The 11759-nt window shown below is 36.0% G+C and overlaps 8 protein-coding genes across 8 annotated transcripts; 5 read left to right on the top strand and 3 right to left on the bottom strand.

Moving 5' to 3' along the window:
* Positions 1–256: 256 nt before the first annotated feature.
* FDP41_010327 (uncharacterized protein) lies at positions 257–985 on the top strand (the record flags this gene model as incomplete). The annotated part of the gene is made up of 1 exon (XM_044700613.1): positions 257–985. One exon carries the CDS (start codon positions 257–259, stop codon positions 983–985), a length of 729 nt encoding a protein of 242 aa, XP_044567975.1.
* A 1114-nt stretch (positions 986–2099) lies between these two features.
* Positions 2100–2561, top strand: FDP41_010326 (uncharacterized protein; the record flags this gene model as incomplete). Its single annotated transcript, XM_044700612.1, has 1 exon — positions 2100–2561. The coding sequence occupies one exon, from the start codon at positions 2100–2102 to the stop codon at positions 2559–2561; it is 462 nt and encodes a 153-aa protein (XP_044567974.1).
* A 150-nt stretch (positions 2562–2711) lies between these two features.
* On the top strand, positions 2712–3611 carry FDP41_010325 (uncharacterized protein; the record flags this gene model as incomplete). Its single annotated transcript, XM_044700611.1, has 1 exon — positions 2712–3611. One exon carries the CDS (start codon positions 2712–2714, stop codon positions 3609–3611), a length of 900 nt encoding a protein of 299 aa, XP_044567973.1.
* A 46-nt stretch (positions 3612–3657) lies between these two features.
* Positions 3658–4542, top strand: FDP41_010324 (uncharacterized protein; the record flags this gene model as incomplete). Its single annotated transcript, XM_044700610.1, has 1 exon — positions 3658–4542. One exon carries the CDS (start codon positions 3658–3660, stop codon positions 4540–4542), a length of 885 nt encoding a protein of 294 aa, XP_044567972.1.
* A 50-nt stretch (positions 4543–4592) lies between these two features.
* On the bottom strand, positions 4593–6746 carry FDP41_010323 (uncharacterized protein; the record flags this gene model as incomplete). Its single annotated transcript, XM_044700609.1, has 1 exon — positions 4593–6746. One exon carries the CDS (start codon positions 6744–6746, stop codon positions 4593–4595), a length of 2154 nt encoding a protein of 717 aa, XP_044567971.1.
* A 281-nt stretch (positions 6747–7027) lies between these two features.
* Positions 7028–7894, top strand: FDP41_010322 (uncharacterized protein; the record flags this gene model as incomplete). Its single annotated transcript, XM_044700608.1, has 1 exon — positions 7028–7894. The coding sequence occupies one exon, from the start codon at positions 7028–7030 to the stop codon at positions 7892–7894; it is 867 nt and encodes a 288-aa protein (XP_044567970.1).
* Positions 7895–8289: 395 nt separating this feature from the next.
* Positions 8290–9579, bottom strand: FDP41_010321 (uncharacterized protein; the record flags this gene model as incomplete). Its single annotated transcript, XM_044700607.1, has 2 exons — positions 8290–8982; positions 9178–9579. 2 exons carry the CDS (start codon positions 9577–9579, stop codon positions 8290–8292), a joined length of 1095 nt encoding a protein of 364 aa, XP_044567969.1.
* Positions 9580–9707: 128 nt separating this feature from the next.
* Positions 9708–11711, bottom strand: FDP41_010320 (uncharacterized protein; the record flags this gene model as incomplete). Its single annotated transcript, XM_044700606.1, has 1 exon — positions 9708–11711. The coding sequence occupies one exon, from the start codon at positions 11709–11711 to the stop codon at positions 9708–9710; it is 2004 nt and encodes a 667-aa protein (XP_044567968.1).
* Between the last annotated feature and the right edge of the window lie 48 nt (positions 11712–11759).

Here is an 11759-nt window from a genome sequence, read left to right as displayed (position 1 = left end):
AATTTGTCAAAAAAAATTCCCTCCTCTATTTTCATATTCATGGATTCCAAAAGATTTCAGAAATCTCAAAAAGACATCCTATATTTTAATTTCCGATATTAACGATTTATTACAAAATGAAGAGGTCGTAACAAAGGAAGATTGGTTTGGCGTGATTGTTCGATTATATAATTTGACAAAAAAGGAACAATTTAACACTTGCTTCCCTGTTGGTTAAGAAACAACACTTGCGATTACTCTTCATACTTTGAAACATATGGTGAAAGAGATATTTCGGAATCTCCCCATTGGAATGGATCCTCTTACATTCTGTGGAATCATAGATGTCCATAGAATGAATGAATTGATCAACAAAATCCGAAATGAGACCCAATCATTGAAGGAGCATAATGAATTTCTGTCTGACTTGTTTGAATTCGAAGAACCATCACAGAAACGATCACAAGCTGAAGATCCTGCTGCGATCTCTCTTGAAAGAGATCCAAAGATGATGAAACAAACCGTTGTATCTTGCTCCAGTAGCAGCAGCGGATTGTCTTCTTCTTCATCGAATCCATCATCCAGTGTGAATCATGAGAAACCTCATTTGGAATTAGCAGAGAAGTCCTCCTCCTCCTCCGTTTTTCCAACATTGGATGTATCCACAGCACCATCAACCACAACACTAACAACAATTGTTGCTTCATCATCCACAAGCTCTGTGGTGGATCTCGGTAAAAAACCACCAAGACCAAGAAAAATCGTCAAAAGAACAACCAACCAATCATCACCCAAGGAAAGAACCTCTCGAAAAGAAGCAACATCAACGGAGAGTGAAGAAGATGTAACGAGTAACGATGAATCAAGCTCAGAAAACATTGAAGAAGAAGATTATGAAAATCTCACAAGAAGACCAACAAGAAACACAACAAAGAACGCACTTGGATTGTTCAAACAAATTGCTCAAGATGAACAAGAAGAACACCAGGAAGAGACTTGTTATTGATAAGAGTTAGTATCAATATTCCTTTTATGCCTTATTCTTGAATCAATGACCATGAAAATTCAAAAGAATTCACCAAACAGTATACTCAGATTGTGTTCCAACTCCGAACAAGTGAATTTGCGTTGGGGAAGATACTTGTTGTGGAGAAGAATTATAGCACTTGTTTCGCATTCTTGAGAATTATGAATTAAAGAATAAAGTGAATATAGATGAATAGAATGGTAACCAATAACATTGACCACCGGTATTTTGCTGACGATATATTACCAAGAAAAAAGTTTGAAGTAAGCTCCGTGCAAAAGTTTTAACACTTTTTTGCTCCTTTTCCACCTATGGAAATGGACAAGTGACTTTCAAACAAAAAAAATTGCAAACTTTGTTTTTACCTGATTGCGTAAGGCTTCACGATGAACCAACAGCGTCTCGGACTTATTCTCTATGGTCTCTTCCGAGAGATTTCCAATAAATTGGAAAAACCGGATTTGTGTGAATGGATTTCTCGATTTTAAGAAATCACTTATCGTCTGAATTTCAAAACTTATTTACCTTCGCAATATGACTCCCAAAATTGGGATTTACATTATTTTCAATCCAGAATTCAAGATTATTTCGAGATTGATAATGACCACCATGCAATTCCATCGAAGGAACAAATTATTTCCACATTCCGAGTGAAGAAATTCGCAAAGACATGATCCATGACATACGACAGCTGTTTGAACCATTGGCTGGACTTGATATGTATGCTTTATTTGTAGAGAAAACAGTCAAGCAAAGAATAAGTGATCGAATACAGCAGCACAAGGCCAATAAACGATCATTAGAACAACAAGGAATGGATGATACAATTAGACAAGAACACACAACTGAAAGAACAGAAACAAACTTGGAACAACCGAATGCAATGGCTTCTTCTTCTCCCTTTAGTGAAAGAAGATACTTGTTGTGGAGAAGAGGACAACGATGAATCATCAGACGACGACCGTACCGATGAAGAAGATGGGGACAATGCCGACACCTTATGGAACTTGCTCCCTAAAAGAGAACCAAAGCAGTCAGTTGCTCCGCACAAAACACAAAGACTCCTCCCAGACCTGACAGAAAAGCTAAAGCAATGGCTGATTCCATCAATCATAGTATCATTCAGCAAGAGCAAATAGATTATGAACAACAAGAGCTTGATGATGCAATTTCCCGAAAAGAACCCATGATTCGCTATGGAGATATTAAGAAGTTATTGGAAGACTGTGCCAATACCCATCTGGTTCCATTTGCAGAGTTTAATTTCTCGAATCAAAAGGCTGCCCTGGTGAATTATAAAGCCCTTACCTCAAAAAAGACACACAAACAAACTCAGGGATACTTTAAAAATTATTACAATCCGTTTCCAAAACTGTTTTATACGCTTCCAAAGACATCAATCACTGGAGCTGCTATATTCATTAAAAAGATACTCTGTGAGGAGAGTGGACACGAGGAGTTGAGAGAGAAGCTTAAAAAACTTCCAGCAGAATACCCAGCAAATTTCCAACAACTCTCTGACAAATATAGAGAATACTTGCAAAGTCAGCACTAGTGTTGAGGTGATTAAATTGAGGTGGGCTTTTAGATATTTTTCTCTTTTTCAGGAAAGCTAGAGCTTTAGAACTGAAAAACCAACTTGAGGAGATCAGTATATCATGAGATGCTAGCGGTCGGAAATTGTAAATTTCTTAGGCGGCAAAAAATGAGGCAACAAGCCATTAACGATTTTTATGAAATTGGAGACTGCACGAGTTCTGCAGCAGATGGCAGTACCGATATCAACCACAACGAACATACGAACGTGGAAGCTGGAGGCTCTGCAATGGTCATGATAGATGATACCTATGAGGATAATGATCAAGACAATGAAATTTCTAGAATGGAGAAAGTGAGCCAGAGGATTATGTTTGAGGATCAGCCCGAAGATGTGGATGAACACTATTTTGCTCATGTTTTGGATAAATACAATCCTCATTTGAAGAACTCTGATAATATTGTGAATGAACCACAAATCGGTGAGAATGGAGTGCAAACAAGAAATGATGAGGGCTCATATGAATCCCGAGTTGAAAAAGATGAATATGGAGTTCCTCACGTATCAATCAGCCTCCAAAAAACTCCTTCTCCATCTCAATACAAAAAACGGATTGTATTCGGAGCAACAGCTGAGGGAGGGCAGATCAACTCAACAAAAAATCCTTATTATTCAGGAGGAAAGAAAACTCCTCAGAGTGCCTTGAAACAGCAATCATCAGAAGAAAACATCAAATTCAGGTCTATATTAAAGGGTCAGGAAGGTGGTTTGACTCCAGAGGAGGAGGGCCAACGAAATCCGTCTTCCATTCCTCAACCCTCTAATGTTCCATTATCTAAAAAATCACCCTCTCCTCGAGTTAAATTTGAAGGAGCCTCTGTAAATTTAGTGGAACCATCCATGCAGGACCACACAATTACGTTAGAGGAATTTCAAAAGCGATATATAGAACGAGCATCCTCTCCTCCACCATTCTCAGTTATTGCCGAAGAAAAGCTTGCCAAAATGCAAGACGTTGAGAAACTAATATCCAGCATTGTGGAGAACTCCCTGGCAAAAAAATGTTGAAGAGTTAAAAGCCCACTTCGAATATTTAAACAATGGTGTTTATCAGATGCTGGAAACACAATTCAATACCATGCTAAATTTAAGAACCAATGCATCGATTAGTTTTGAGGATTCTCCAGAATACAAAGATATGGCTGAAAAGCTTGATTTTCTTAATGCTGAAAATGAACATTTAAAATTGTTACTTGAGGAAAGAGATTTAGAAATTCAGTCCCTAAGAGAGCAAGCAGAGTTGATGCGAGAAAGATATATCATGGATATTGATAAGCTGACATCTGAAGTTGCGAATTCCAGAATTGCTCCAAAACCTCTTGAGGAAGAAAAGATGGAAGAGCATGTTGACGAGAATCCAAGAACCAGCTCACCACCTCGCTCTAGATCACCACCACCTCAACCCGTTCAACAATCATATCCAAAGCAAGAGGCAAGAAGAAGTTTAGACTTTAATGCTGCTGTCAGAAATGCGTTACACAACATGTCCAAGGAACAAGCTAATCCTCTGTCAAAGTCGTTTGACGCCAAACAGTTCAAGATTAATTCTGAAAAACCAAAAGCAGTTGCTTCCAATGAGGAACAAGAACAGGAAGAGAATCAACAAGAAGATAAAACCAGAAAGGCCAACAAAACGTTGGACAGTATAACAGAAAGAATGCTGAGGTCTTTGAAAGGCCCAATTCGAGCTGAAGATAATTCTAAGCAAATCGATAAAATGGTGAATGACATTAAGGAGCAATTCAAAGAAAAGGGTGTGATACTTCCTTTGAAACGAGTCAAAGATTGCGTGTATGCTTTTGGAGAAGGCAAAGCTGAAAGAAAAGTACATCTTAACATTGTCAATGGAGTGTTGAAGGTTAAAATAGGAGGTGGTTATGATGATTTTTTGAAATTTCTTTCACAATCCGTTCGTTTATTGCAAGCAAAGAAGAAATAAGGCATGTCGCTTACTTCTCATATATAATAATAAACATTGAATGTACCAATTTACATGGTATTCCAAAAACCGAACCAATTGATCTTCATCAAAACCACAATAAATGCAATATCAAGTAAGATGTAAAGCATGTACAAGATGGAAAACACCCATCCACTCACAGTGCTAATCTTAATTCTCACAATTATCAGAATGATCGAGCAAATGGCACACAACACAGTGAGACAAATAGTAACGAGAGGCACCACTAATAAGGCATACCATTGTTGCCAAATGCCAAAAATCAAAATAATATTCAGCCCTTTCAGAGCAGCAAACAAAAACATGCTCACAAGGTTGAATGAAAATACCGACAGAATGATACTCCACTTTTTTCCTGTTGCCATCTTGGTGTTGAGTGAGGAACTCTTTTTTTTCTTCTTCTTCTTTTCCTTGTCTTCACTCACTCGGAAGGAATATCTACGAAGAGAATTTTCAACACCATTGTCATCGAGCTCTCGATCTGATTCGTCACTCTCTGAATGATAATCACCTCCAGACAACATGAGATGAGACAAATCCACATTCGCCAAATTCGAATAACCATTCTTGACTCGATCTCTCACCTCAAAAACAAGGAAAAACAATTGAACGAAAGGTAAAACAAATCCAGCAACGAATGGACCTCCAAAACATAAATAAATTAAAAAAGTGCTAATTCCATCTTCAAATCTTTCATAACATTGAGTATCATAGGGACCAATCAAATACATGAATCGATTTGAATCTAATTTAAATGTCCATGTCACATTCGAAACATAATTATCAAATTGCACCAAATGAGCATCAGAAGGTACTTTGTGACCCATTCGAAAAGTATCAAAATCAAAATCTTGCACGAATATAAATTCCTCACTGAATACCCTCGCTTGACTATTTGGATTATTGGCATCGTAGTTGTAAAATTTTCCAGTGAGAATTTGAGAATCTTCTCCATCATTACTACTCGCAATACAAATCATTTCCTTCATACTAAAATATTTTCTAAAGGTACTGTGTGAATATTCAGTATTGATATAACAACCAGTATACTTGTTCTTATTTTCCATGAAATAACTCTTCTTGTAGAGTGGTTCTAAATTCGAAAGTGGTGTGGTGTAAGTGCATGATCGATTGTCACTACTCAAAGTCATGTTTAAAAATTGAGAACATTTCACATTTGGAAGCATGTGATAGGCAAAATCTTGCACAAGTTGAGTGACTTGATTTAAGGAAACTGAGAGACCAGTCAAGGATAATACGAAATTGGATTTTGGGAACAGGATGATTGCAGTCATGTAATTTCCTTGTTTTGACATTTGATAGTAATAAGGTTGATCATTGTGACGCATGAAATTCATCAAGTTATATTCTACCCATTCCTTCTCTGAGTATTGAGACATGATGAGAGATCCAATAGTATTTAAATCTTCAGCAGATGTGAATACTGAGCTCGTGACTGGGAAAATTGTAAAGTATGGAAAAACAATATCCTCCACAAGAAAATCATTTTCCTTTGTTGCTTTGACAAATTTGGAATTGTCTTTCATGTCAGAGGAGAATAATGGAAATGTTGACTTGAACATGTTTGAAAATTGAGTTTTGAAAATTTCATCCATTCTAATATTTGAATTCATTTTAGACAATAAATATCCTAACAATGCATGGGCATCAATGTCAATTCTACTTTCTAAACGATTCGTTTGTCTCACTCTAGGAGCCAATTTTCTTAAAATGTTATTTTCGATGACATCTAATAATGGAGTACTGGATGATTGTGGATTACTTGTTTGATATAAATCTTCTGGGGTTCTGTAATCAAATCCTGATTTTCCTTGAATGATACTTTCAATGGTGACATGACTGTTAGAGTCAACAATTGGAAACATTCGAGACCAACTGACATAATCACCTAAAATGGAATCTGACAGTTGAACTTTGGATTGCAAAGACTTCAACAATTCGTTCACAGAAGTCCCTCTTTTTTCTTTTGGAATTAATTTGAGTGAAATTAATTTTGTAAATAATTGACTCATGGTTGGGCCTGCCATGTAAATGGAATCAACACCAATTTGGGAATTTAATCGAAAATTTTCATGGACGTAACTTTTCGAAAATAATATTGTTCTGTTGTTTGATGATGGATCTATTTGAGATAATTGTATGGCGATGTTGGCAATTCCCATTTTGGAGATTCCCGAATAGAAATTGTCAAAATATGAATGGTAGTCATTTTGACCACTGACAGCGCATATAGAAATGATCAGTAGAACAAAGAGAGTGATTGTAAAATTGTGGTTGTTCATGGAAGTGGTACGAAAAATCCGTTGTGATGTAATTGAGAAGTGTCCGGACCCAACCACCATGTGAAGATGATTTTTTTAATTGGAACTGACAACTGTCAATTTCCAAATTCGAACGTTTAAAAAAATATTTAACACTCAGTCTTGAATCCAATTATTCTCCGATGAGCCACTTATTTCCTCTTAATCTTTACATTTACATCCCAAGTACTCTCTCATTTGGCATTTTGATTTTATTATTGAATTTTTTATTTCGGAAATTACAAGAGAAATACAAAGGAAAATTTAATTCCTATTTATTTAGAACTCATTCTAGTGATTTAGATTGCAGAGAATTAGCTTTTTCAACCACAAATTATATTCATGCAGTGATTAGTGGCTTATGGGGATTGTATCTATTTTATTATAAATTTCTAAATTCGGAAGGAGTTAACAAAACGAATCATTCACTCATGTCTATTGTGAAAGAACCAAATCATTTCTTTTTTTCATATAACGACTCTATTTCTAATTTAATGTCATTCACATTGGGGTATTTGACAGTAGATTTATTTTGCTATTTATTTCTTGTTGTGTTAGGAGAAAGCAATCTCATGAATGCCATCTTTCATTTTGTTATTGTCATTGCATTTAGTTTATATTTTGTGAATGGAACAGGAGCAATTCCTGCACTATTTGGCGAGATTTCAGAAATTGCTTCCATTTGGATCGGTCAGGAAGAATTGATGGAAAATTTACTGCATGACTATTCCAAAAAATTATATTTTGTCATTCACTCGTTGGTGAACACTTTGAGTTTTTTAATCACTCGAACATTAATGAGTGTGTATTTAGGTTTTCAATTGTTTTCAAACATGTCAGATCTTGTGGAATTGAGAAATGTACAATCTACAACCACTTGTGTGATTGTGTATTGTCAATGCGTTCTATTAGTGTTGGTGATTGTCATGAATTTTTATTTCACTGTCGATTGTTTGAGGTATTCCTTAAATCCAATCAAGAAATATTTGAATAAGGAAAAAGAGAGTTAATCTCAGGATGTCCTGATGTGATTATATAATCTCTCGGTAAGTCACAAGCTGAAGGCATGGATGGATGTAACTTTGGAGAGTAAAATAATTCCTGTGATGAACGTTCTCGTCTTTTCCCGTTGCCAAAACTTTAAAAAGAAGATAGCAAAGCTAGGTTTCGATCCTAGGACCTGTGGGTTATGAGCCCACCGCGCTCCCCCTGCGCCACTTTGCTTGTCATCAATTGATTTTTACATCTCAGGATTTCACATTGATCGACCTTCTATTTTAGGAACAATGTCAGCAAAACCAATTGCGTTTGATGAACATCTCAATTTCTATCTTACACATTTATTACACAGTGGTGAGTTTGTGAATCCAACATGAATAGATCCCAATCAATGGTCATGATTCAATTATTCGTCATTGTCACCAAAATACATGGCCCAAGTAGGATCCAACCAATAACATGCTTCACACTTCATTGGAATCAGTCCATAAAAGATTGGGAAGAATAAGGCAAAGTAAATCACCAATAAAACAGCAGCAAACGCTCTCGCCACAATAATTGTGAATTTGGCCCATCTCTTTTCCAAATCTGGCTTTTGTTTTCTTGCACACAACATGACTCCAGAAAGAAATCCACAAATAAATCCACCAATATGAGCAAATTGGTCAACAGTTGGTAATAAACCAATAATGAAGAAAACTAACAATTGCATAATGACACTCAATAATAATTTGAAAGGATTAAAAACAACATCCCAATTCAATATCAATTCTGCCAAAGATGCCGAAATAATTCCAACAATGCATGAAGTGGAACCAGTGCTTATTTGATCAAAACTGAAAACACTACTCAACAATCCTCCTCCAATACCAGAGAGCATGTAAATGACTGCCATTCTTGGAAATTTCCAAACTCCTTCTGTTTTTCTGACAGTTGTCAATAACCACATGAGATTAAATAATAAAATTAAAACACTTTGGTGAATGAACATGAATACAAAAAATCTCCAAAATTCACTTCCATTTGCTCGTATGAGAGAATTATCTTTCGCTCCAAATTGTATCACAATTTCTTGTTTTGGTCCAATCATTGGATTGTTCTTTCATCGTCCAATTTTAATAATTCAAAAGACCATTCATCATTTGGATCATATTCCAATAAGATTGTCACGCGAAAGGATCATGTGCATGAGTAAATCATTTTCAATATATTTGCAACAATCATGTCATCATAAAAACATGTTATAACAAGAATAATATTATTACCACACACAAAAAACTCTTCTCATACATACCAATGGATCGTCAATTCCCTTTCCTACAATGCACATGGCAACAAACACTGTTACTTCTGCCACACATGTCAGAGCAGTCCAATATGGAAATGAAATTATTCGATCAGTCATTCGATTCTTCTTTTTCTTTTGATTTTCTCCATCAATTTGTGTTTGGTCCGCTGTATATTTGGATTTTCCTTCTCCGAGGTCCATCGGATCCTCTAAATTAGGATCTTTGGTGGTGTCATATTCGACTGAGTAGTTTTGAACGGGTTTTCGTTGTTGGATGGAAGGTTGAGATTTTAATTCGAAGGATGTAAAGCTTGTATTGTCGAGCTCATCGATGTATCGCTCAGTGAAGGCATCTTTGTAGAAATTATTGTGAGATTGATTCGTTGTGCCGTTAGGCTGTTCCGCCATTTTTTTTGTTCTTGAAGGTTTTTGACAGCTGACAAAAGGAAGTGATGGCATGAATATAACCATTCATCTTCCAATTCAAGAACTACATGTTCAAATCAAAGAAATCATGAGAGAATGGACACAGAGTTTTATACTCTCTCAGGTTCCACCTGATTCGATGGTCGTTTACAAGTGAAAATCATATTCACATATTTTGTGATTTTCTTTCCATATGTCATTTCAAAACAAGTGTCATTAAATGTAATATAGGAGGACAATGCCATGACAGCAGTCAATCCAGAATCCATGAATTGATTTCTTGCCAATCCAAAGAACACACTCAACACATCATAACCAAAAATGTAAGTCACTAACATTCCAAGTGAAACCAGCCATCCAAGAAAGAAGATTCCTGTCACAGCTAAAATGAATTTCGTGAATCGATATTCCATAAAGTTTTTCTTTTCTTGTGCTGTAGCTCTCAATGCGAAGAGTATTTTCACACCATAAAAGGTAAATCCAACCACAAATGTCAACAAATAAATAAGGACAGCAAAACTGAGTAAAATCCAAGCAGTGGCATAATTTTTCACAGCTAGGAAAATGATCACAGAAATCACTCCAACTACAATGACACATGAATAAAAGATGGAAAGAATGATAATATTAAGCTTGGAGAGACCTCTTCTGTTTGGTTCTGTTTTTCTGTTGGCCAAATCAATGACATGACTCCAACAAATTACTAAACTTGAATATCCACAAATCATGAAAATAGCTGCCAGTCCTCTAAATATTCCTGGAAAGTAGACTTGGTAAAGTGGCATAAATGTAGTAAAGTTAAAGGCAAATCTTAATAGATTTTCTAAGAATCCAGTGACACAACCAATGGTTAACAAGAGTGGAGGTTGTGTGACAATGTCAAAATAGTGTCTCACGAAATAGAGAAACTTTTTGAATTTGGAGGTTTCTAAACCAATTTCACTTCTCTTCTTGAAGGATATAACTCTCTCCACACAGCGAGGAATGACAATAAAGAAGGCCAAAAACACTGTCACCAATGCATAGAGAACGGCAAAGATCACTGTTGAAATTCTATATGCAAACATGATTTGCCAATTTTGGTAAAAGTCATTGCATTGAAATCCAAATGATTTTCCATTCTCAGATTCATAATTACACCAACAACTGATTGGAACATTCAAAGGTGCTGATGGCAATTCATTTGAATCCATCTTGTCAAACAAGTCATGAAAATAAAAATTGAAAAGAGTTGAAAGTGAAACAGATTTCAATGCTGCATTTGCATCTCCAAAAGTTCCTGTTTGATTAAATAGGTTATTGTTCTTTGAGTAATCTAAAAAAGACCTCTTAAAGTAATCAGTCATGAGAATATTGTAATTAAAAAGTCCCAAATGTTTCGATGGTTCATTCTCTCTCCTATTATTATAGTTACAATGATAATCTGCCAAATAATTAAATTTCGAAAGAAACGTTGGAGATTGAGTGATCGAGTTCACACTCGTCGAAAAGGAAGGACAAGAGTGATTGCTTAATACCTGTCTAAATTGTTCTGCACTTGAATGATTACAATGCAAACAGTAATTAAATAAAACTCCTAGTGACACGAGTTGTGTTTGATTGGTCAAGTCCCATCGCCTTTCAATGGAACATAAAACATTTTCACAGAGAGACGAGTCGTTGTTGTTGAGATACAACGATCCAATCTTGTAAATTTCAGGAGGAACCTTCTGTGGTTGATCAATGGCACAGAAATCCCAATAATCCGTATCAAACGTGTACATGAATGGATAATAGTATTGATTGATGGGAGCAAGTGTCAGACATTCTTGTATGGGATTGAGGAATTGATCCATCACCATTACCTTTACCTCCGCCACTGCTTGGGTTTGATTGAAAGCAACATCTCGTGGATTCATGATCGTTGAAAGAGTGTCTGTTGTGGTGATCGATGATGTAGCAATCGAAGTCATGGCTGTGACGTGTGGCGGTAGCATGAAAAGTAAGAAAGCAAGTGTTGTGGTGGTGAAAAGAAAAAGCATGTTTCGTGAGAGTGATGGCACTTGTTGAGAATGCTGTGGTTGTTGTGGTTGTTGTGATTGACATCTTGTTGGGAACAGATGAAATTTCTTCATCATTATTGTGGCGTTTTTTTGTGTGTGAAACTATTTGATTTGCCTCAA

The sequence above is a fragment of the Naegleria fowleri genome (genome assembly GCF_008403515.1).
Source record: "Naegleria fowleri strain ATCC 30894 chromosome Unknown tig6, whole genome shotgun sequence".
Taxonomy (NCBI): domain Eukaryota; phylum Heterolobosea; class Eutetramitea; order Acrasida; family Naegleriidae; genus Naegleria; species Naegleria fowleri.
This window is presented reverse-complemented; position numbering and strand designations above follow the sequence as displayed.